Below are 26,138 nucleotides of genomic sequence, written 5' to 3' on the forward strand. Positions count from 1 at the left end.
AACGCCCATGCCGGATGAGCCAGTGGGCAAACGGGACTCCTACAAAAGATCGTCATCATTACATACCCCCTTCTCGGCCAGGCACTTGGGAAACCTGTTATTCTAACGTAAGTTCTCTAATCGTCATCATCACCAATAAAAGCACCGGCCAGTAAAGAGAGGGGTTAACAAGCTCCATTATGTGGAGAGAATGACTGTCTTCTTCTCCACGTCACAGGAATTAAAGACAGAGTCCATTAAATCACTAATATTGGAATAAACAACTTGCTAGTTCAGAGAGCTCTATTTACTGATGCCCCCCGCCCCCAATCACCGATGCCTTCTGTGGCTAAATGGAGATCTCCAGACACGCAACGCAGCCAAACACAAAAGAGGTTTCATCGCAGTGTACAGTCTTACCCAAGGCAAGTCAGCTACCACAGCTTTGCATCTAGAGGAGATTCTGCTTTGACTCGTCTTAAGCATAGCAGAGGGCACAGGAGAGGGCATGTCCGGAGTTAGGAAGAACATGTGTTCCAGGATATAAATATGGAGGTGCTTAAATGCCATCCATCCATCCATCCATCCACCCATCCATCCAGTTTCAACCCACAGCAAAAGGTATGCACGAGTTTCGCCTTCACTGCAGATAACTCTTGGCCCAACCAAACCCTCACTGTTGTCTGCACCCACCTCCCACCCCCGTTCACATGCAATGGTGAGAGGCATCAACAGGGTTGTATTAATGCTCCAGGAAAGTTTTAAAATCTTTCAGAACTCAAGGGAAAAAGCACTCTACGTTTCCTTTAAAAATCTTTCCTTTCTCTAAACTTCGTCTCCTTTTTCTCCCCCCAACTCTTGTTTCTGCCAGCCAGGATTTTATAATAGTGTCAGGGAGCAATTTCATTTTTTAAATGCTCTTATCAAGGATTTAAGGTGAAAGATAAGAACAGCACAGTAAATCATCATAAAGGAGTGTACTGTGAGGCATAGCGTTTTACAAATCAAAACAGTTAACAAAATGAAAAGACAAGGACAGGGAAACAAAGTAAGTTTAAGCATCGTCTGACAGGGGGAGAGTAGAGGCCAAATTGAATAGAAAGATCATCCTTCAGATTTCCAAGATCCCTCTGGTAATGATCTTGGCATATTTGCTAAGAATTGCATGAGCAGTCCAATTTCCATTTTAAAATAGGATGTTTTTAGAAGGCATATATATTGTCAAACCATTACACACACTTAACTGGGGGCTTTCATCGGAGTCATCTGACCTGCAAGCATGTGTTGCTAATATCACTGCTTTATTATTTATCAAATCAATTTCTTCATGGAATGACTAATAATCTAGCCACAGCTGCTCTCCCCCTTCCCAGCTGCTACCACCCTGGCAGCAGCAAGATTTGCTAGGCTACCTGCAGTGCTTCACTCCCTACATCTTGCTAAAGAATCTTATTCTTTAACAAAAGGAAAAAAAAAAAAAAGGGATGGACTCAGGAGGTGCCACTTAGGATTCAAACCACTTTGTGGCAGCTGCTTATACTACCCAGGAAAAGTTAATACTGCTAATTGACCAGGCCAGGGCACCAGTCTATTTTACCAGGGGATTTTAACTACAGTCCCATAATAAAGGAACCACAAACCTAAAATAAAGTAAAATTAGAGACAGGTACCTACTTTTCTATTTTGATCCTTTATAACATCTTTTTTTTTTTTTTTTTTTTGCGGTATGCGGGCCTCTCACTGCTGTGGCCTCTCCCGTTGCAGAGCACAGGCTCTGGACGCGCAGGCTCAGTGGCCATGGCTCACGGGCCCAGCCGCCCCGCGGCACGTGGGATCTTCCCGGACCGGGGCACGAACCCGTGTCCCGTATATCGGCAGGTGGAGTCTCAACCACTGCACCACCAGGGAAGCCCCCTTTGTAACATCTTTGATTCCAGTCTACTTTTTAAAAACCAACCAAGGGCCACGTCCAATTCAAATGTGCACCACTCCTCCCTCTCCCTGCCCCCCCACAGCTGTGATGCAACCCAAGGGTGGTAACTCCAGAAAATGGTCATTAATATACTGTTTACTCTTTTTTTATACGCTCACCAATCTCTTCTGGAGCCTACCTGAAAATTCACAATAAATAAAAACATGCAATTAGATGATTTCCCATTTGCCAAGGAATGATTCCATTGTCCATTAGAAGCTAGAGTTCAAAAAATACAGAAAGGGAAATTATTAGGTATTGTTGATACATATTTCTGCTGTGAAACAGGATTAGTACCATGGGCAAAATACAAAGCCTCCTTTGTAAATCTTACCAAATTTTTTAAAAAGGTAAGACATCATGAGGGAGGGAACAAATTAAATCATAATTTTCAGACTATGTTTCCTTATTGTCACTCAGAAAAATTGCCAGGTGTTTCCAGAGTAGTTTATACATAAATATACTAGCTGAATCAGGAAATCTTTCCAGGGCAAATGAATCAACTTAATTAAAACAAGACATAAGATGCCAAGCCTAGTGATTTTGGAAGTGGGGAGGAAATTTAGGGATCCATCTGTAAGTACACGCCTTCCGCATGAGCATTTTAAATCCTGGTACAGACCCAAGGTTGGAGTGGGCCTTCTCATCAGCCCACGAGGTGGCACCAGGCATCATGGGTTAGGAGAGCAGGACTGATCCTTTTTAAAAAAAAAACGGAACCAATATTTTCAGCCTTTCTTCCAGATCAGCTGTAAAGGGCGACTACAACAATACCAATGAACCAACCTAAGTGTCCATCGACAGACGAATGGACAAAGAAGGTGTGGCACATATATACAGTGGAATATTACTCAGCCATGAAAAAGAAACGAAATTGAGTTATTTGTAGTGAGGTGGATGGACCTAGAGTCTGTCATACAGAGTGAAGTAAGTCAGAAAGAGGAAAACAAATACCATATTCTAACACATATATATGGAATCTAAAAAAAAAAAAAGGTACTGATAAACCTAGTTGCAGGGCAGGAATAAAGATGTAGACATAGAGAATGGACTTGAGGACACGGGGTAGGAGGGGGAAGCTGGGGTGAAGTGAGAGTAGCACTGACATACATACACTACCAAATGTAAAATAGCTAGTGGGAAGCAGCCGCATAGCACAGGGAGATCAGCTCCGTGCTTTGTGACCACCTAGAGGGGTGGGATAGGGAGGAAGAGAGGGAGACTCAAGAGGGAGGGGATATGGGGACACGTGTATGCATATGGCTGATTCGCTTTGTTGTGCAACAGAAAGTAACACAGTACTGTGAAGCAATTATACTCCAATAAAGATCTATTAAAAAATTAATATTTTAAAGTGAACTATCCATTTTGACTCTAGTTTACAGCAGTAAATTCAATGGCTTACAGGAAATCAAAAAATTCTTCAAAAAATCAAACTTTCTTTTTTTTTTTTTTTTTTTTTTGCAGTATGCGGGCCTCTCACTGTTGTGGCCTCTCCCATTGCGGAGCGCAGGCTCCGGACGCGCAGGCCCAGCGGCCATGGCTCACGGGCCCAGCCGCTCTGCGGCACGTGGGATCTTCCCAGACCGGGGCACGAACCCGTGTCCCCTGCATCGGCAGGCGGATTCTCAACCACTGTGCCACCAGGGAAGCCCAAAAAACCAAACTTTCTTGTACACTTTGGTGTACAACAGAAACTAACACAGTATTTATTGTGAAGCAATTATACTCCAATAACGATCTATTAAAAAAAACAAGGAAAATACTTCAGTCATTGGGTTACGATCAAGAATTTTTCACTTTAATGAGAATTTAAAAATATAATTATTTGCAGAATATTTTGTCGAAAATATTATTTTAATAAATATCAACTTTAGAACAAAACAATACCAAGGGCATTTTTTTTTTTTTCCCCTCTTAAGAACGAAAGAACTCCCATCCGTTTGCTGGATAACTGTCCCTTCCTAAGGTGCTGGAAAAACAGAAGTGTTCGGAACCATCTCTTCAGTTCTCCAAAGCCCTCTCCAGAAAACACCATCCTCCTGACAAGGCTTCTACGCACTGCACTGCCCACCCCCCCTTTTGCTAGAGCAGGTCTCGGCTGGGGCGGGGAGTCGGGGGCAAGCACACAGCAAAGCAGTGCAGACTGATCTCTCTCCATCTTCAGCCAAGTGAGGCCAAGGTGAGAAGGGCCTGCCTGTCCGCTGGCCGCCCCCTGGTCATATGTTAATACTGTTTGCCAAGCTCGGGAACTGTAAGGGGGAAGAAGATAGAGAAGAACCAAACAATCCAGGCAGATAACACAATCGTTAAGAACCGAGAGCACAGACACAGCTGGAGCTAACCTTGTCTTCGGTGCAAGAAGATGTCCCCAGGAGAAAAGGACACTTAAGCCCAGGCCTGAAAGCTGAGGAGCTGGCCAGGAGTGAGAGACAGACTGTTCCTGGCAGCCCAAGGAACAGCCTGTGTGGGCGGCCCTGTTAAGGAAGGGCCCAGGGCTTCCCTGGTGGCGCAGTGGTTGAGAATCTGCCTGCCGATGCAGGGGACATGGGTTCGTGCCCCGGTCTTGGAGGATCCCACATGCCGCGGAGTGGCTGGGCCCGTGAGCCATGGTCGCTAAGCCTGTGCGTCCAGAGCCTGTGCTCCACAACCGGAGAGGCCACAACGGTGAGAGGCCCGCGTACCGAAAAAAAAAAAAAAAAAGGAAGGGCCCAGGTCAGTGTGTCTGCAGGGAGCACGTCTGGGGGGAAGCTGGAGACCGAAGGGCTGGAAATCAAAGACTCTGCAGGGCAGCGTCAGCGTTTTAGGCCTCATCCTAACAGCGACGGGAAGCCAGCAGAGTGTTTGGGGAGGGGGTAACCAGATTCACACCCAGCACAATGGGATGGTAGGTTTTCATACCTCCCACTCCCCACATCACTCACTGGAGGCCACCACCAACCCTTCCCGGGCTTACACACCAGGGCACAGGCCACCCCACTGCCCAGAGAAGGGTGGGGTCAAAGGCTTGGTCCGAAGCACAGCTTTTTAAAAGGTTTTCAAGCTGGAAGGGTCCTGGGAGATCACGTGACCCGAGGGGTTCCCAGCCCTGTCGGCACTCAGCTTCAGCTGGGGGAAACGTGAACACTCAGCCGGGGCTCCAACACTGAGTCTCACTTAATTGATCTGGGGTGGACCCCAGACATTAGTATGTTTTAAAAACTCCCCGGCGATTCTAACGTGCACCCAGGGCCAAAAACTGCTGATGCAGTCCAGACCTCCGATGTGACAGCAATCATTCGTCACACGGGCGTCTAACGCTGGGCTGTGGGATGGCTTATGTCCCCCAGACCTTCCCAACCAACCCTGTCTCCGAATGAGAAAACCAAAGCTGGCCACAGGAGTTACGGAGCTCTTAGGGTTACGAGTAAAATCTAAATTCCAACTAAAAGAACAGAAGGGAAAGTGGTGAACTTTGGGCAAGTACCCGCCTCTACTTTATTGTGCAGCTACAGCAGCGTCGAAACACATTTTTAGCCTCCGACTAAGGAGATACTTCCGACGGGCTCTCTGGGTCCACCCACCACCATTCTACTCAGCGAACACACAGCTGCTGGGTGTGATACGGGAGGGAGCCCGGGGCTGGTGAGAGACAGAACAGGGGCCACTGTTGCCTCTGTATCTATTCTGGGCCCGGGATGGATGATGTCACCTCCAGCAGCAGTGGAAAGCAGAGTCATGAATCATCCATGAACCAGCCCAGCCTCCGAGATAATAAATCGGATGTCGGCACTGTGTGCTTCGCAGATCTGGTGCAGAGGCGCCGGCCCTGCCTGGGGTGCTGGAACACAGGCCCCAGTGCTGGAAACATTCGGAGAGAAGGAAGCCCTTTCAATTATCTCCAGATATCAAGATGGGGTGGCAAGTTGAGGAAGAGATTTCAAATTTGTAGGGAGTGCTCAAAGGCACACAACTTTGATCACAGTAAAACCATGGCAGTTATTTTTGTGCACTGCCAGGGTTGCCAACCAAACCCGGGGATTAAGAAAAGCACATCCGGGGCTGAAACTGTTAATGACTGCTGTGCCTACCGGCGTCCTCTGCCCAGAGACCTTGTAGGTGTTACTACTTTGACCCTCAACTGCATTAATTTAGCTCAGAAACTCACTCTAGGATTGAATTTGGCAATCGTTCCTGCCTGGAAGGGTTGCTGGGACAACATAAAGAAATCAAGAAGTCTGTCTGGCAGGGTTTGAAGTTCAGTGTTGTGTTGCTGTTTTCTTTCTTATTTTTTCCAGGGTGGAAGTCGGGGCAGGTATGTAAGGATGGTAAGGTTTGTGTTGTCATACTTATGAGCTTTCCTGATTTCTTTCTCTTTCTCTCTCTCTCTTTTTTTTTTGCGGTACGCGGGCCTCTCACTGTTGTGGCCTCTCCCGTTACGGAGCACAGGCTCCGGACGCGCAGGCTCAGTGGCCATGGCTCACGGGCCCAGCTGCTCCGCGGCATGTGGGATCTTCCCGGACCGGGGCACGAACCCGCGTCCCCTGCATCGGCAGGCGGTCTCCCAACCACTGCGCCACCAGGGAAGCCCTCTCCCTCTTTTTTGGGGGGGCCCTATTTCCATTTCCCTAAATAGCCAAGTTGAATGAACCAGCTGGAAATACCAGTCTGCTGGCTATGGTTTGCATTCTCAGAGTTGGGGGTTCTGACACCTCCTAGGTGTATTGGTAAATCCTTGGCTTAGAAAGAAATGACTGTGCTCCAAAGGCTACACATTCAACATTAAATCTCAGAGTTCTTCAAGTGTCTTTCTCTACCAAAAAGTTCTCTAACACCCTAAGGTCAATTTCATGGTCTTTGGCCAAATTAGACTTGGGCAAGCCGTGAACTACATCAGGATTTGGGGGCCACGTTCTCTTAAGTAGAAGGTCTAGTTTCTCTTGCACATAATTTTACGGAGGGAGCAGCTGTGACGTGGATAGGAACCTGCAGGGAGAAACGGCTGTGTTCGCCCGTGGAGGCTGCAGGCCACCGGTGAGCAGGGAACTCGCCGGACAGGAAGCAGTGCTTTGTCCTCTGTGTGCGTTTCCTAGGGCTGCTGAACAAAGCACCACCAACTGGGGGGCTTAAAACAACAGCAGTTTATTCTCTCACAGCTCTGGAAGCTGGAAGTCCAAAATCAAGGTGTCGGCAGGGCTACATTCTCTTGCAGGTTCTAGGAGATGATCTGTCCCAACCTTTCTCTTAGCTTCACCGGGCCTTGGCTCACAGCTCCACACTCCACTCTCCACCTCCGTGGTCACGTGACATTCTCTGTGTCTCCCTTCTCATGTCCTCCCTCTTCTTAGAAGGACACCCATCGTATTGAACCAACTTACCCCCCGTTTGACCTCATCTTAACTTGATTACATTTGCAAAGACCCTATTTCTGCCTAAGGTCACATGCTGAGATACAAAGGGGTTAGGACTTCCACATACCTTTTGAGGCGGATTCAATTCAACCCATAAGATGAAGGAAAACCTAACAGCATCTGCCAACAGCTCTCTAGAGTGTGAATATTTTTTCCAGTCAGCAAGCTTTAGCCTTCATTCCTCAAGGACCGATAGTAACAGTATTCTTATTAGTAGTAACGTAACAGTAACCTAACTTTATTATGAGAGTAATAAAGTTAATATTTAAAGATAGTATAAACATCAGATGCTTCACATAAATTCTCTCTCTTAAACCTCACAAGTCCATAAATTAATAACATTCCCCATTAAACAGATGAGAAAACTGAGGTTGAGAGAAGTTTAATAACTTGCCCCAAGGTCACACAGCTACTGAGTAGTGGCGCTGGAATTTGAACCCAGCAGTGTGACTGGAGATCTAGGCTCTCACCCCTTTGCTACCAGACAACTCACGAGCTTCACTAACTGGGTACCTGCCTTGACTCTTAAGCTATAAGCAACAGGGGCACAGAGCAGGATTCTGTATGTGCCACATTGTATAAGGTTCCCACATGTTTAGTAATCATAACTTGGGTTAGGAAAATGGTTTCAACTTTTACGCGGGCCTCTCACTGTTGTGGCCTCTCCCGTCACGGAGCACAGGCTCCGGACGCACAGGCTCAGCGGCCATGGCTCACGGGCCCAGCTGCTCCGCGGCATGTGGGATCTTCCCGGACCGGGGCACGAACCCGTGTCCCCTGCATCGGCAGGCGGACTCTCAACCACTGCGCCACCAGGGAAGCCCAACTTTTTTTTCTTTAATTAAAAGACCTTGGACTCCTGGAACGCAGGGTCTCTCTGTTCTGACCTCTCTCACCTCTGGTCTGGGATAAACTCAAGCAAATGGGGCTTCTTTTCAGACTGGGGCCGGTCTGGCTATTCTATTAATAGCAGGTTGTCTGGAAAGAGCAGAAACAACTAAGAAAATCCTCATCTATCCATCGACTCTCTGTTTATGGAAAGAAAAAGACAGAGGTGACTCAGAGGCAAAGGATTCTCGGCTGCATATAATCAAGTCTTGCTTGGAGCTCTGAGGCCCCCTCTCCCTGCAGGACAGAAAACTCAGATGAGGCAGGACCCATCCCTCATTCAGCAACATCTGAGATGCCACATGTTCTACTAACCTCATAAAGACAATCAAGTTTAAAAATATTTACGCCAGTGTCAGGAACACGGTAGAAGTGACAACAGTTATTGTGTTAGCATACTGAGATGGCATGAACTTTTTCCTTTTGAAAATTCTCTCATGCTGTTCTATCGCTATATTTACAATTCAAATTGGAATGAACTGTAAAAGCTTACACTAAAAAAGTATTTGTTTGACTAGGTAATAAATGCATAGGGTACAAAAATTCGAAAGGTAAATGAGTATAAAGTGAAAAGTTTTCCTGTATCTTTGGACCACTCGTCACTTAATCCTCTTCCCCAGAAACAAATGCTGTTTTTTATTTATGTATACTTGCATCGATGAGTATATATATTGTGCATAAAACATATTCGAGTGCTTTCTATAGCTGGAGATTATTCCAAGTCCTTTATACTTAATAACTGATATAAGCCTCAGGCTAACCCGACGTCATCATTTCTGTTTTTTAGATGAGGAATCTCGAGTCACAGAGAGAGTAGGTAACTTGCCCACACAGTTATGAAGTCACAAACCTTAGATGCAAACACCAGCTGTCTGACTCCAGAGCACATGCTCCTAGCCACTTGGCCATTCTCACTCTTTGTTGCCAGTTTTGTGACTATCCTTTCAGAAATATTCCACGCACAGGCAAACATATGTTTCATGTGTGAAGAGGAGGGGAAAACTTTTTTTAAAGACTAGGTCTTAAAAAGTTCAAATAAACATGGTAACTTGCCTAAAGAAGTTAAATCGGCAGTTCTTTAAGGGGGAAAGGAAAGAACTAAGGCTACTGGCACTGACCCCTCTCTGTGGGCACTTCGCAAGCGGCTCATTAACTTGTGCAGAGCAGATGTGCTGCCTCCAGAGAGCGAAACGGGGCTCGGAGCCCTTCGGGGACCACCTGAGATCACGCCCAGGGAAGCTGGGATTGAAGCCAAGTCTGGGCGGCGCTAAACTCAGGCTCTTTCCCGTGTGTCCTGTGACACAGACACAGATGGGCCAGGGAATGTCCTCCGAACCCAGGGCCCAAACAGAAGCTCAAGTCCAGAGCTGAACAGTCCCGGGGGCTCCTGGAGTCCCAGCAGGAAGCAGGCGCCCGGCTTCTGGTCCCCCAGCTCAACCCCTAGCAGCGCCGGGATGCTAAGAAGGGATGCTTTTAACCAAGTGGCCAAGCTGAAGGCTCCTCTCCCTTCAGAGATCTGAAACCATGTGAGAGTTGGAGCTGGGAGCTGGGCCTCTATGGGAACAGGGTCGAACAAAAGCCTCATTGTCTCTCTCCACAAAAAACCATTTCTGGGTCAATGAAGTGGCTGACCCCGGGCCCACTCCCTTTCTGCTTCCGTGGGCCACAGCCAGGAGGGAGGAAGGAAGAAAGATCTACTAGCTCACCACCCTTTTGGTGCCAGGGCTTTTATTCCGAAGGAAAGGAGTTTCAGATTTTATCCTCCAGCTGGGACACCAAGGGGCATCCAGGGGGCCATGACCGCCCCCCACCCTGGCCTCCCCTGTTGCCAGGGCGTTGCGGGCTCCGTGTAAGTCTCCATCCACAGGGAAAGCAGATGAACAGAAACTGAGCTCCCACGTTGATGAATATCTCAAGAGATAGCGCCGGAATGGGCGCTTCCGGAATACAGTTAGCTCAGGGAATAAAAAAAAATTAAAGTGGGCTCCTTGCTTTCCTGTCAGAAATAAAATTAAGGTCTCAGATCGATGTTGCCAGGGCTGGGGTAGCTACAGGCATCTTTAATGGCCTCCTCTACATGTTTGCAAATTGACAGTCCCCTTCAACCCTGCCCTTCTAATTGGTTATTTGCGAGGTCATGTTTGCACCAATTTCTCGGGAAGGCTAATGGTGTTTATTTAACGAGAAAATAAAATGTGCAGACAGCTCCGGGGGGCTGGTCTCTGAGAGATGGCTCAGGATAGGGGCTGCAGCTCTTTACCCAGCTCCCGTCCTTCGCCCTCTGTGGCCGCCCTTCCTCTGGAGGAGGTCCTGAGATGGGCCCGGTGACAGGTCAGGCCTTGAGGGGACTGTGCTGGGGGCCAGAGGCGGGGGGCCAGGCTGCATAGCCTCTGGGCAAAGCCCTAGATGCACCCTCCCGGTGGGGACCACCTTATACAGCCCAGCTTTAGCACGAGCCCGCCGGGAGCACAGAATCTAGTGGCGAGGCATGTGGCTGTCCATTTACACCGCTGTGGGACTTGGCAGTTCTTCCTCGTTCTAACTGAAGTGTGCCCGATTTCAAGTCTGCGCGTAATTGTTTTCCAACAGAACCTTTCCAAGAACGCAAAGGCAGCAAATTACACATCACTGCCAGCACCCCAACCAGGCTCTTCTCTCTAGGTGGGATGGGGGAGATTCAATTGTATTGAGTTTCTACCCCATTCTAACATTCTCCCTTAGACTCCACATTTATCAATACCTTTTTGTTTTTTTGGCCACTGAGCGGCATGCGGGATCTTACTTCCCCAACCAGGGATCGAACCATCACCCCCAGCAGTGGAAGCGTGGCGTCTTAACCACTGGACCACCAGGGAAGTCCCTCAATACCTTTCTAAAACAGGTGTCCCACACTGACATTGGTCCACTCTGGGAAGAGACGAAGGTTATCACCTAACCTGATCTAACTCTCTACTTGCATGAAAAGAGCCCACAGACATGCTTGGTGACCACATCACACTACAGCCTAGGCTGAAAGCTCTATCCGACCAAGACCCTTGGTTGGTGTTAGTGGCCTGTGACAGACCAGCAGCTTTCCTGTCGACTGGCTTCCAATTCAGGCGCAGGATTGGGATCAATATCAATAATAATCAGCGACTGGCTTACAGGTCGCCAATAAACCCCTTAACACATCTCAGACTTGTGTTAGAGAGTGATGGGTACCTAACAGCATCAGCGGACGAGAGAGCGGATCTGTGAGGTGGGGGAAACGCAAAGGGCATGACTGCAGCAGGGTAGACCCCGCAGCAAATCCTGCTCCAGACCCTGACCTTGGGCACCGGTGCTGTGCAGGATGCCATTGTCTCACATCGGCACAAGTGTCCTCACCAGCTGTGATTCTCCAAACCCTTATCATGCTTCCTACCCCATCCAACAACCCTTTCCCACCCAGAGGGACTTACCCTCTTTGTCAAACACACTCCTTCCTCCAACCTACAAAGTCACATTTATGGGTTGTAAGAGTCCCAACCCTCTCTCCCAGGTAAATAAAGTCAAAATGTTAAAATATCATTAGGAAAAACACACATACATTATCTTCTACACCCCACACCTACAAATGAAGCAATGCTTTTTTATTTTTAATTTAATTTACGCCTTTGTGAAACTCTTTTTATGTTTTCTCCTCTCCCCCTTGGGAAATGGGCATCCATAAATAAACAATTACAGTGTGATTTTTAATCATCTTTAGTTTACAAGAAGGAGTCAGTCTGGACTTCAGAGGTCAATTTCAAAAGTGAGTGTCTGGCAGGTAGTCAGGACATTAGGGCTGTTATTTCTCCTTAGGAAAGCATTAGCGGGATTTCCCTGGTGGCACAGTCACTAAGAATCTGCCTGCCAATGCAGGGGACACGGGTTCGTGCCCTGGTCCGCGAAGATCCCACAAGCCGCTGAGCAACTAAGCCCGTGTGCCACTACTGAGCCTGCACTCTAGAGCCCACGAGCCACAACTACTGAAGCCCGCGCGCCTAGAGCCCGTGCTCCGCAACAAGAGAAGCCACCGCAATGAGAAGCCCGCGCACCGCAATGAAGAGTGGCCCCCGCTCGCCGCAACGAGAGAAAGCCCGTGCACAGCAATGAAGACCCAATGCAGCCAGAAATAAACAAATAAAATTAGTAAATTTATTAAAAGAAAAAGAAAAGCATTGTCTTCTATCACAGCTTCAGCTGCATCGCACAGGCACCGTTTTAATAAATAAACTAATTACGCAAATTACAAAGACCGTAAACTTCGGCCAACTGCTCTTGGGGATAGAGATGCTGTCTGAGCTTCTTGGGAGAAGCCAAGCTCAGTCTTGCTGCCTTGAGGTGAGACTGCAGAAGGCTGCTCCCTCCAGCCACAGGGTCCACCACGGGGCCCTTCCAGCCTGGGAACTCCCAACGGGCACAGCCGCCCTGGGAGAGGACTTTCTTTGTCCAGGGAGGCTGCTGGGGATGGTGCCCTCTGAGATTCACAGAACGGGAGACTCTGCCTCGGACCTGTTGTTCCTCTCCAAAGCCATTAGCACTGCGCTTAATAAGCAACTGCTAACAGTCGGGAGAGGAGTCATCCATCACACTGATCTTTATTTTTCTCTCTGTATCCTGTTCCTTCGCCTCTGGCAATGTTCCGGAGCAAACAGGCCTGCTGGGTAATGGAAGCCACCGGGAGCGAGAAGGCCTGTCCCCAGGTCTCTCCTCTGTACTCTCCAGAAACCACTCCCTCTCCAGCTGACCCTCACCAGGCCACCTGATAAGCTTCAAAGACATCCAGCTCATTTTCCACTGGGCCCCCAGCCACCCAGCTCTCCCCTGACGCGCCAGACTTGGAGGGACCTGGCTGTGCAGGCCCTGAGGTCAGAGGGAGGCCGCACATCTGAGGCTCCCCTGGAATGAGCTCTCGGGGGGGCTCCCTGCCCCCAGGAGGAGGCGAGTGAGAGATGTACTTCAGCAACCAGCATCCCCGCCATCCACTGTCTCAAACAGGGCCAATACAGGGAGAGTCTTTCCCCCCCCGGCTCTCAGCCAGCTTCCCCCCAACCGCCCCCCAAAGAGCAAATCAGAAAGGAGAGCACCTTGTTGTTTCTTCCCTCCCTGCCCACCTCCAGCCCCACTCTGGGATCAATACCGACTGCTGAATTCAAGATCTTATCTGAGCTCTGCAAGGATAAAGCAACAAACTTTTCCCCAATGATTAAATCCTTTGATGATCAGCCCAATATTTTTCAGCCCACCTCTAAGAACGTTTAGAGAGCAAATGAAATGACCCTGTAAAGACTGGAAAGCCACCATTCGCTCTCTCCTTGGGCACAAAGGGTCTCAGAGAAGGCCACGAAATGAAGCGATGGGCAGGGCCAAGGAAGGCCCGAGCTTCCACCAGTAGCTCAGCTCCCCAGCTGGCTGTGGGAACCTGCCGTGCGGCTTTCCAAAACTCCACATGCCTTAGTTTCTCCATCTGAAAAATGGAGGTACAGCGTAGTCCAGCAAGAGGATAGGTGTGGAGAAGGACTAATAATAAGGAGGTGCTCAAGTCCTTAAGATCACCGACTCTCCTGCTTTAAACCACTGCCTAGCCCCATGCTTGCAGAGCGGCTAAGAACACGGGCTCAGGGTTGGACAGGGTGGGGTTTACGTCTAAGCTCTGCTTGGACCAGTGTGCCTCTCTGGGCAGCTCAGTTCACAAAGGTCATCTTCCCCAGCCGCTGGGAGTGCTGCTGGATGACGGCCCCGGCTGTCGGCCCCCTCCAGGACTTCCTCGGTACAAGCCCAAGATGACACCTGCTTCCCAGGTGGGCTACCTCCTATGACTGATCAACACACGGGGATAACTGGGGCAGCTGAAGGACCACCCTCTCTTCAAACCCCCCAGGGCATCGCAGGTCGTCCTCTCCCTCTGCCCAGTCCCCGAGAAGAGCACCCCCAACGAACCTCCTGCAGACCCAGCCCCATCTCAGGGACCCCTATGGGAGACAACGGCTCCCCCTCCCCTAGTTAGAAAAAGGAAACAATCTGGAACGTACTTCCAGTTAAAAAGCTAAAAGCCAGAAGCATACTTTAGGTCCTGGAGCTCGTCGGTCCCCGTTCATGTATTTTCCAGAGGCAGAGCCTGAGGGGTTTAGAGAGCTTAGGAAAAGTGCCCCTGGCTAAACACAAAGGGGCAGCAGAAGCTGGAAGGCGGTCCCTCTAAGGACAAAAGTGGGAAGACTCCACGCTTCTGTGAGAGTCAGATGCTGAACGACCTTCCTGCTTCCAGGATGGAGGATGCACCTCTCTGGAGGGCTCACCGTCTGCTGGACTCTCCCCTGAACTCTTTCCCACGGTGCTACCGAGGTCCGCGTGCAGGTGTCAAGTGGGAAGAAACACAGGCTGGCGCTTCCGTGAACAGGAGGAGCAAACTGCGGTGCAGATGCAACCGAGGGCCACCCTCGTGCCTACGGGACCAGCGGGGGACAGGGCAGGAGGCGGCCACTGTGGGGCAGGAAGTGGAAATGCTGCCCCGACCCCTGGCTCCTAATGGCAAGTGTGGCCTGACTCCCAGCAGGCCAGGGTCCGCGCCACGGACTTTTCCCTGACAGCAGTGGTCACGGTTCAGGGGCACACAGGTGGTTTTCAAAATGCCAGGGGCAGAGGACAAGTCACCGCCCAGGCTGCCCAATGGGGCTGGGTTAGAGGGAAAGCACTAAGCAAGTGCCCTGACGACACGGAGGGGTTAACGGTCTGGGCCTCTTTGAGCAGAAAGCTGGCGGCAGTGCCAGCCAGAGAGGTGTCCTCAACTTCTGCTCCGGCAGCACTTTCCTCTTGATAAGATAATGGAAAACAGGAAGCCGAGGAGGTGAAGGAAAGGTTGGGGCAAGGTGGCTGCAGGAGGATTTTATTTTCCTGCGCTTATCTCCTGATTCCAAGTGCACATTCCATCAGGTCAGGGCTGTGAGGCCTGCTGGCTCCACATCTATGATTTGTGCTTCTCTTGTGATACGTTCTTTCTTTAGAGAAAATTCTTTCCTCCCCTAAATGCTCTGGATCGCTGAAGTATTACCCCAGCTTCAGCACCCCGTCCAGAAAGTAACTCCTCCTGAGCTGTTTGCAGGGGCTGGAAAGCACGTATGGGCCAAAGCCCCCGCCCACACAGGAGGACAGCAGGAGATTTCTGTACAGTAGCAAAGGGGCAGCAGGTGTCAGGTCCTTCCTGTTGAAACCTCTGGGCACACGGTCCCTCCTGCCTTCTCTTCCCCGCCCCACCAGCATCAGGCCGGCCACAGGCTGCATCCATTCAGGCTGGCTTCCTGGCTGGGTGGCCTGAGCTGTCACCTACACCCCGTGCTCCGAGGGGCTCCACTCTTGGTTGAGTTCTCTGCTGTCATCTTGAAATTCTTGAGAGTTTTGGAGTAAGAGGCCCTGCCTTTCATCTTCTTGTGACTCCATGAATTATGTAAAGGGTCCTGCACTGACCACAGGAATCTTAAAGGCGGGCAGGGCAGAAGGGTGCGGGGCAGGCCCTGCCTTGGCCGGGGGAGGGGGCAGCACCCTGCATGCACCAGGGGCTCTGCCGGCCCCCCATCCTGCCCGTGGCCACCAGGAGTCCTGACTTGGGGGAGTGAGCGAGCACAGTCCTGAAGTTACTCTGAGTGCTGGGCCACAGATGACCTCCCTTAGGCTCTCAAAAGGAAACGCTTCCCTCACCCCATCACTGTGCCCAGTGCCCTTGGAGAAAGGGAAGCAGCTTCAACCACAGCAGGAGGCATCTGCGTTAGAAACAGGGGAGAACTTTCCCTGGCGCCTCCTCTGCAGTGTGTCTGGGCCTGATGTCCTGAGTGTGAATCCAGCTCTGTCTGTTACCAGCTGAGGGACCTGACACGGAGGGTCAGGTCATTGACCTGCCCTCTCAGGTCCCTCAGATGACAAACCTCTTTCCTTGCTCAGTTGACAGGGTTCAATGAGATGATCTGTCATCTCCTCCAACACAGGGCCTGACACAGAGCAAGAGATCAAAAATACCTTTATTCACTGATATTCAAAAAAGAATGATAACAATACTGCCTAGAAGCCGCTCAGGAATCTTCCAGGACTATGAATTCTAACACTGAACGCCAGTGCCACGTTCAGATGGACCTCGCCCATCCTGAAAATAAAGGACGAAAACACCCTTCTCAACAAACCTGCCCCACGTGGAGACAACAAAGAGCAGAATTTGAAATCAGCTGTCCTAGGTGTGAGTCCCTTCTCTGATCCTGGATGTAAGGCACCTCCTCTGAGCTGTGGTTATCTCATCCACGAAATGGACGTGATGGTAATGATAATAATACCTAACATTTATGCACAGCTGATGTGCTTGGCGCTACGCTCTCCAAACAATCCTATAAGGAGGTACCAATATTGTCTCCATTTTGCAGATGAATAAACTGAGGCATAAAGAACTTAAGTGATTTTCCCCTCCGGGGGCTACTGTGACGATCAAGTTAGAAGATGCATGTGGAAGCAGTGCCGGGAGAACCATAGGGATCGATGCAATGCAGACGATGATCAAGGGGTCATCAAGAACCGCCCACCACCGGCACCACCTTCCTCTCACTCCAGAGCGTTTGCAGAAGACAAAGGCAATCCTTCCACACCTGTAAGCTCTTCTTTTCTCTCCTTGCCTCCCCCTACTCCTCATCCTCTACGCCCTCCCCATCCCCTCCCCAACATATACACCCCTGATGCCCCCGTTGTTCTCTGTTTTCCCTTTTAAGGATGCTGTAGGTGGATGCATGAGATGCCTGATTCCCCAGGCACACTCAGGACAGCCCCTCCTTCTCCCACCCTTGGAAGCATCGCTTCCCACCCACTCCTTCCTCCCTTTCGCTCAGCCTGCCTGCTCAGAACAGGGAGACGTGCAGTCAGCACTGGGTAACTGCTTCTAATCACAGGGGACAGCAAGAATGTAAACAACACAAGAAACATCTAAATGCCATCCAAGTGGCAAGGAAACACTGCTCGCTGGCTCCTTCTCTCTAGAACACTGCTTCCTGCCACCCCCCCCTTCAGAAACTCTGCTCGCTAATGCCCCGTGAACAGGAACCCCAGAAACCAGGAGCTTCCGGAGAATGGAACGCTAAACCATAACTTTTGACCCTGCTTCCTCTGGGGAGGATTTTCTAGAGTCATCCAATTTTCTGTTTAAAGCAATAATTTCAATGTATTTGGTGGGTTTTTTTGGAGGGGGGGGGGTGAGGTGGCAGAGGTCAGAGACCCCTCTGAGAATCTATTCAAAGCTAGAAAGCCTCTCCCAAGAGAAACATAAAACATCCTGCGTGTCATTTCAGGGGTTCTTAGACCCCAAGATGAAACCCATTTACCAAAACATGGACAGAACAGTAAGCACAGGAGAAAATACAAGGAAGTGTAGATGTCCTCCAAACACCCAAGAGGCACAGAAGGGCATTTCCAGGTCTGTACTCATTGTATACATCAAACATCGAATAAACCTAGGATGAGGCTTTTTTTTTTTTTTTTTTTTCTTTTGGCTCTTTAGATTGACAGTGTGCTTCTCAACCCCCTCCTTCAATGCAAATTGAGAACTCAGTTGAGTAATTGCTGTGAATAATTTCCACTTGGATCACTTAGTGCTGTGGTTTAGCAAGGACTAAGAAAGCAAGGATTGGAAAAGTGTCTCAGAACACGTGTTGGGCGTGGCTGCATAATTAAATGACAGTTCCCAAGCCAAAAGGAAATGGTGTTTTAACTGTCCAGTATCAACTCTCCACACTATCGTGGCCCTCTATTAATAGAGATCCACAACACACGTCACCTCCACCTGCCTGATTTTGGAACAGTCACTGTATCTTTTGTCTGCAGGGCTGGGGGTGAGAAGAGATGGAGCCAGGAGAGGACAGGGGGGCAAAGCTCCCCACATTGGGGTTCTTACCTCTGTGCCTGTTGGTCGTTTTGTCAAACATCAGCATTGCATCCTCCACCTGCAAAACAAATACAAAATAGAGTCTGCTTTAGGAATTTTAACAAAATACACAAAACAGTATATATTGGGGGGGGTGGCAGTTTCCATTATATAAGTCATGTTGCTTGTTAAAACCTATTTGAGAATACAAATATTGAAAGAGAAAATAGATCACTGTCCGTCTTTCCAACCTAGCATAACCACAGTTAACGTCTGGTGTACTTCCCTTTAGTTTTTGCTTTAAATAATATATATATATATATGCCAATTTTAATATAGTTTAAATCATACTGTATATGGAATTTTCCCCTTGTTCTTTTTTTTAAGATAACATTACAATATTGCAAACAATTCCCAGATGACTACATCATGAATACTATCTTTTTTCCCCATCCTTTTTTCACGGTGGTAAAAATACCCGTAACATAAAAATTGCCATCGTAACCATCTTTAAGTGTACAATTAGTGGTATTAAATACATTCATAACATTGCACTAGCATCACCACCATTCATCTCCAGAACTTTTTTCATCTCGTAGAACTGAAACTCCACCCACTTTAAACAAAAACTCCCACTCCCTTCATGCCCTCAGCCTGTGGCAGCCACCTGTCTACTTTTCTGTCTCTTTGTGTCTCTGTGACCACTCTAAGTATTTCATTTCATATTAAGTAGGATCGCATAGTATTTGCTTTTTTGTTACTGGCTTATTTCCCTTAGCATAATGTCCTGAAGGTTCATCCATCTTCCATCTATGTATAGACGACATTTGCTTATCCATTTGTCCATCAGTGGACACTTGGGTTTTAGCTATTGTGAATAATGCTGCTATGAACGTTGGTGTACAAATATTTTGAGTCCCTGCTTTCAATTCTTTTGGGTATATACTCAGAAATGAAACTGCTAGATCATATGGTAATTCTGTTTTTAATTTTTGAGGAACTGCCATACTGTTTTCCACAGATGCTGTACCATTTTACATTCCCACTGAGAGTGCATAAAGGTTCCAATTTCTCCACATCCTTGCCAATACTTGTTATTCTCTGCCTTTTTTTTAAAAAAAAAGTCATCCTAAGGAGTGTGAGGTATTATGAATACGAGCTTGACTGCCGCATAATATTTCATGGAGGGAGAAACTATAGCTTACTTAATTATCCTTCTGATAGATATTTCAATTGTTTCCGGTTATAAACAATGAAACTTCAACATCTTGATGGTTGTGGGCTGAACTGTGTCCATCCCCCACTCCTTGAATTCATATATTGAAATCCTAAATGCCCAGCATCTCAGAATGTGACTGCATTTGGAGACAGGGTTTAAAGAGGGAATTAAGTTAAAATGAGGTCATCAGGGTGGGCACTGATTCGGTACAGCTGGTGTCCTTATAAGAAGAGGAAATCTGGACACAGGTACAGAAGGAAGACCATGTGAAGATGCAGAGGAAAGGTGGCCGTCTGCAAGCCAAGAAGAGAGGCCTCAGAAGAAACCACCTGCCGATGTCCTGCTCCCGGACGTCTAGCCTTCAGAATTGTGAGAAAATAAATTTCTGTTGTTTAAGCCACCCAGTCTGTGGTACTTTGTTATGGCAGCCCCAGCAGACAAATACACTGATGCTAGGACCTTTTCAAAAACATCAAAGAGAGGAAAATACCAAAGGCATCCTCTGTCTCTCTTCCTAGTCCCTTCCTCTGTCCTCCCAAGCACCCTGCAACCCTTTTAGTCATTTCCGGACAGTCAGGATCCACACTCAAGTCCCACACAGACCTCGAGAAACTCACACCTTATGAAACCAGATTTGGCTTTGAATTCCACTCCTTTTACTCATGATCCAGTCCTTTATTTGCTCCACAAAAGACACATCTGTAGTGCAGGCGCCGTCCTAAACCAATCAGCCAATTCCCTTGCAGACTGTACCTGGTTTGGCCAGGCGAGTAGCCTGGTCTCCTCATTCACTCTGTGCCCAAAGTTGGCAGTAAAAATACAATCCAACCACACGCTTGTGGGTGGTTAGCCAGAGGGCTCCATGCTTGGAGCAATTTCAGCGTGCGTGTGCGTGTACGTGTGCGTGTGTGTGTGCGTGTGGTGCGAAGGACCAAGCACTGTTCACTGGAGCTCAAAGGCTCAGAAATGAGCTTGGGGGCCTGAGCTAAGCCAGCGGAGAAAAAACACCATCGGCTATTCACTCCTCACTCCTACCAGATGACAGTCTCCAATGGAAGGAAAGACACTGGGCAAAGCAATAGAACCAGGTTTAAAATGGTGCCTCCAGACAAATCAAATCTATTTTTCTCGATGCTATCAAATATAATAGGGGGGAAAGCAAAGTCAAGGTAAGAATGGAAGAAGGGGTAGGCAAGCCAGACACAAACCTCCAAGGGACTGGCCTAGCTGAAAAATCCCTTCTGGAGTCAGGGCCCCTTGTGTTGCTAAGCAACTGAGCCTGAGCAAACAGGCTCCTGGGGCCTTCCTCTTCTGGTCCCCACTTCCGTAGTCAGTTACTGGGAGGGAAACGGCCTTGCACGATGACTGTTCCTCCAGCGAGGAGCTGTCCTCTCTCTCCCAGGAATCAGGCTTAGGGGAGTAGGGGATGCTAGTTTGGAGAGGGGGTGCCTTCACCAGAGCCCTCCCCGGCCAGGCAGGATTGATGAGCTCCCAAGGCACCTGCTGAGGCCAAACACACCATAGCCAGCTGCCTCCCGTGCACCCCTCGAGCGAAACCACCAGGAGATCAACTGGTTTGTTTCTACACAGAGCCGTCACATCTGAGCACATGGCATCGCAGACTCCGACCCGGGGCCTCGAGGAGGATTCCATTGCCTGGGGTGCGGGTGGGTGGTGGGTGAAGCCTGCTGGGTACCGTGCAGGTAGACATGACATCCGTTTCACACCCACTGCCATATTTTCTAAGATGTGTGCCAAGTCCTTATTTTGAGCTGAAAATGCCTAACGGTAAAAAAAAACCAGCCCCCCTTCTGTGTTGGCCATGTTTGGGTACTGAAACTCAGATCCCCTTAGGAAATAAATATTTTGAATTTAAAAAAAAGTATTTCCAACGCCCCTCCTTTCCATAGTGCGTAATTGGGTCCCTCTTTTCCTTCCTACTTTTGGATGTTTTCTGATGCTGCCCTCCTAATATTCGCTCCACCCTGATGAGTGAGGAGGAGGCTCTGTGTATGTTTTTTGGGGCAACCATTGTCGTAAAGAATAGAGCTCTTTCCTCTATGGTCCAGTGTACAATGGGCCTCACAAAGACCTCCTGAATAGATACAGCGTCGGAGCGCGAGAAAAATTCTATTAACACTTTACAAAATAGAACGTCTAAGAAGTAACTAGAGAGGAAAGAGAGAGGGGAAAAAAATCAATATGGATAAGTCCCGGTGCTTGGAGGAAGAAAACTTTTCAGCGATTGCAAAACACTTATTAATTCAGAGAAGCCATCAATGCGATGGAAATCTGGCAGAACAGCAAGAGCTGAAACTGGAAGAATCCGAATATACAAAGACTGAATAGAACGAAAAACACGGCCTCACATACGGGGCTGTTTCTCACGGTTCTATGTGAATCAAACAGAAGAGGCTTGTGTGAGCCTCCAACATAGGGATGTGAGGGATACGGGCAAGGTGGCTGGTATTCAGCCATGGAGAGAGCAAACTTATTAGTCTGTCCATCTCACACACACACACACACACACACACACACACACACACACACACACGTACGTAGATTAGTTCAGCCTGCAGGCCAGGCCTCGTTCACGGAGCTAAAAAGAACACAAAAGAGTTAGGGGGCTGGACCTAGGCGTTTCTCTGACTTTGGGGAGAAAATACCACTAACCCTGGTGAAATGCTGCTTCAAAGGCTACCACCCTCCTCCTCATGATCAGCGCTGGTATTTATTTCGTGGTGACAGCGCCCTCACCAGCCATACAGATTTCTTTGTACCAGAGGTGGGGGCCCACAGGCCTAGTGGTCCTGAGGTGGGGGGGTCGCCAGAGCGAGGGGGCAAGAAGGAGAGGAGGTGTCTGTACCTGAGCACACTTTGTCCCACGTCTTGGCACCTGCCCTGTCTGTCTGGGGAGAAGGAGCCTGTTCCAACCTTGAGATCTGCCTTCTAATAAAGTTAGGTATAAAAGTTAGGTGTAAAGGCAGGTATAAAACGCAGCCCTGGCATCCTCAGTGGTGCACCCTTGCAAACGACAAAGCAGGGCAAGTGACTTTAAGTGAGCTGGTTGTGGGTGCCCCCGTTGGTGTCCAACGCCAGGAGGTCCTGAACCTGTAATCCTGACTATTGCAAGGCTCAGGCTACATCGTGACCTCCTCATAGGTGCCCCGTGCACGCCCCGCGTCTGAGAGTCAGTGACGGGAGCCACACTGTTAGTTTCCATGGCCCACGGGGGTTAGGCAGGGTGTCTCAAACCTCCTCCCCGTCAGAATCACTTGGACCACTTGTTAAAACATAGATCCCCAGGGCCTCAGCCCCAGGGTGTCTGATTCAGGAAGCAGCGCCCGCATTTCTCACAAGCTCCTGGGCAATGCTGATGCAGCTGCTGACCTATGGGCCCTACTTTCCAGGTGCTGCTCTAAGGGGGCAGAAACAAGAGCCAAAGTTAAAGACACTGGACAGAGCTGCTTCTCCCTCTTTACACACAGTCAGTGCTCAATACATGAACCAACATGACAGAAAAGATGACACGAGGAGGGACTTCTTAGTGGCAAAACCAAGCTGTCCCTGCACCCAATGCAGGAAAAATTCAGATTAAAAAAATAAAATTCAGATTCTACTAGGATGACAGAAACTTCCCTTCCAACAAACGCCAGCTAATGGCTACATCATTCAGTCAGCTCAGTTGTGATTAGAAAATCTAATCAATTAACGTTACTTTTATGTGACATGTATTTATTAACTATGCACTATTTGCAAAGCATCAGCCTAAGTTCCAAATAAGAGGCAAATGATATAGGTCCACAGTATATGGATTGCATTAATGACCCCATACCCTTTACCCTGTAATTTTGCAGTTCCTCTCAAAAAAGGCAGTCTATCTCCCCACCTTTGTATCTGGACTTGACTTGTTATGGTCAATAAAAAAGGTGGAGAGAATGGTATGCCTGTTTGGGGCCCAGCCTCATAAGGGTCTGTGTGTTTCGGCTTGTTCTCTCTTGCACCTCTGCCATCACCATGAGAAGGGCACGGCCAGGCTGGCCTGCTGGAGGATGAGAAACATGTAGAGCAGGGCCAAGTCCCCTCAGTTGCCCCAACTGAGGCCAGCCTAGATGGGCGAACAGCTGGTCAACCCCAAAACATGCAAGTGAACCCAGCCAAGATCAGCAGAACCTCTCCCAGTGGACTTTAGGCAGCAGACTCGTGAAATAAACAGCTATCATCTGCCACTGAGATTTTGTGGTTGTTTGTTACATGGCATTCTTGTGGAAACAGGTGACTCATACATGGTCCCTGCTCTCAAAAAAAAAAAAAAAAAAAAAGCTTTTAGTCTATAAGCAGATACACAAGTCTCAAATAATACTAGACAGTGAAGAAAGGCAAGAAAATGGGTGGAAGGAGGTAAAAGGCGGAATGTCAGCTGAGTATTAAACTATCGATTCCACCTTCCGAGGGGAATACAGGTACTAGGATGTGAAGGGACCGTCTCTAAATCTCACCTCAGCAGCGAGGTTGGAGACCGAGATCCTGGAAGTGCCAAGAGAAATTGGCAACATGTTCCTCCCTAAATGAGCACCAGGAAAATCTGCAATCCTTAGCACTCAAGTCAGTGGGTGATGCCTCTCTAAGCCTAATTCATTTAATGAATGAGCGAACCCTCTTTATAATGAGTCTAAAGATTTGCCGTGAGCCAGACATTCTTGCTGGGTGATCGTAGAAGTAGGCAGAAGATGTTGCCCATATCCAGAGGTGAGACTTTAGCCATCTCAGCTTATGTACTGGCTGAAGAGGAAAACTTTCAAGTCACAGAGCAAAGAATCTGCTCGAAAGGGAGGTCAGAAATTCTCCTTGTCAGGTTGGCTGGCCAAAGTTTGGGACCCTAGAGTGTGCCCTCTGACCACTGCCGCCTCTGCCAGAGGTCTTGGCTCCCCAAGTACAGAGCAGGTAGGCGAAGCTGATTCGGAGATGGCAGAAAACTTGTTCCCAGGAAGTGGTAAAAGGGAAAAGAGCTGCTGGTAATAACTCAGGAGGTGCTGGGACGCAGCTGAGCGTGGCAGACAGTGTGGCACAGAGCATGGGCAGGACCCAGGGTCCAATCCCAGCTCCATGAGGAGCTCACGGAGGGGACGTCACCTCCCTTCCTGGTCCTTAGTTTCTCATCTGTGAACGGAGGGAACTGTATGGGATGGTCACCTAGGATCCATCAGAAGAGATTCTGCCTAGAATGCTGAAACGGACCACAGAACCTGCTGGGACCCCATCCAGGAGCATCAAATTCACCACTGGTCCTTCGCAAATTCTCTGTGACTGAGGATGTTCCTGAGTTTGCCGTGGCTGGCCAACACACCCTCAGAAACATCCTACCCGTCTTGGGATACAAATACACACACCTCCCACACACCACAGGCATCAAGAACAAAGCAGGAAATGGCACTTCAAATGATCCTTAAATTATCTGGTCAGACACAAGGAGCGAGAGGAAAAGGAAAAGAAGAAACGCAGCTCTTCAAACTCCCCCAGAACAAATGCCTTTCAGTTTCACTTCCTGCTCCCACTCAAATACTTCAAGCGTTAGTTTAAATAAACGCCCATAACTGCGATACCATGACACTACAATACAGCAGGGTTGAACAGGCCTGCTGACGCTCTATAAACTCAAGGCACTAAAGTCGTAAGAGAGGAGTGAGTCTCCTATACGAGGCAGGACTGCCCAGAACAGAGAAGCCTGGGATCCCTGCTGGAGACGGAGGCTGCCTTATTCCGGCGATTGTTTCTGCACATAGGACGGCACTGCTCTCCGCTCCTCCTCCAACCAGCCTGCACAAAACCAAAATCCACTCCTGCCCTAGAGCTTGGTAAGGGCATCTAGCTTATTGAAATGAAACTTCTCAGCATGCTTCAGCCTTGCAAAGGGTAAGGACAGTCTATCTTTAATCACTGCCCAAAAGGAAGAATGGAGGAGAAAAGGGAGCAGGCAGGAAAATGCCATTAGTTCACGTTGAAATCTAGATCAGTAGTTTTCAACCTTGACTGTTCACCAGAATCACCTGAGGAACTTAAAAAAACAAAATCCCTGCTGCCGAGGCCACACGCTGAGCAGTGAAATCAGCACCCAGGAGCGGGTGGGGATGGCAGAGCGCTTAAAGCTTCCCCAGGGATTCCAGGGTGCAGCCAAGGCTGAGAACCACTGATCTAAATGGCTAAATCCAGCTGAGCTGAGCCTTAATCGCAGTGTATGTGTGTGGAGATGGGCCCTAAATAAAAGGGGCTACCTGGATCTTCAGCTCCTGAAGAGTGGCTGGCTGTCTGTCCCCTGCCAGGTCCACAGACCCTTTGCCACAGGTGGCTTTTGGGGGCCTCTCCTCACCTTGTCTCGGTCGTAGGAAAAGAGAGCCAAAGTTCTGTTCTGGAAGGAGCTGAGAAGGGCCAAAAACTGAACACAGGACTTTAAGAAACCTAAAGAAATCACTGGGGTTTTTTTTTCACGACCATCAATATTTTCACATGTATTACTGCTTCGGTCCTCACAACAAGCCCGGAAGACAGGGATTATTACTAATTCTCCGAGCCTCAGTTTCCTCCCTCGTGGTTCTGGAGATGGCGGGGACTGGGCCCCCAGGACTCAGCGGCTGGTCTTCTGAGTCCAAATCTCAGCCGGCCAGCCCTGCCTGCCTGCCGGGGCTCAGGTTCTGGTACACCTGGCTGCAGGCACCCGAGCCCCTCAGCGCCCCATCTCTGCGCACTTACTCCTGGAAGGCTGCAGCAACAGAGGTGCTGTCTGAGTGCTTTGGCAGCTGCTGC

At 48.9% G+C, this 26,138-nt stretch overlaps 1 protein-coding gene across 8 annotated transcripts in view; it reads right to left on the bottom strand.

Annotated features, from left to right (window-relative positions):
• MSI2 (musashi RNA binding protein 2) overlaps positions 1-26,138 on the bottom strand; it is a 394,546-nt gene that overhangs the window by 125,486 nt on the left and 242,922 nt on the right. For all 8 annotated transcript variants that reach the window (XM_067021862.1, XM_067021865.1, XM_067021861.1 and 5 more), the window contains exon 7: positions 18,149-18,197. In XM_067021862.1, the coding sequence (XP_066877963.1) occupies positions 18,149-18,197 (49 nt within the window). The remainder of the gene's footprint in view (positions 1-18,148; positions 18,198-26,138) is intronic.

This window comes from Kogia breviceps, chromosome 19 (genome assembly GCF_026419965.1).
Source record: "Kogia breviceps isolate mKogBre1 chromosome 19, mKogBre1 haplotype 1, whole genome shotgun sequence".
In the NCBI taxonomy this organism is placed as follows: domain Eukaryota; kingdom Metazoa; phylum Chordata; class Mammalia; order Artiodactyla; family Physeteridae; genus Kogia; species Kogia breviceps.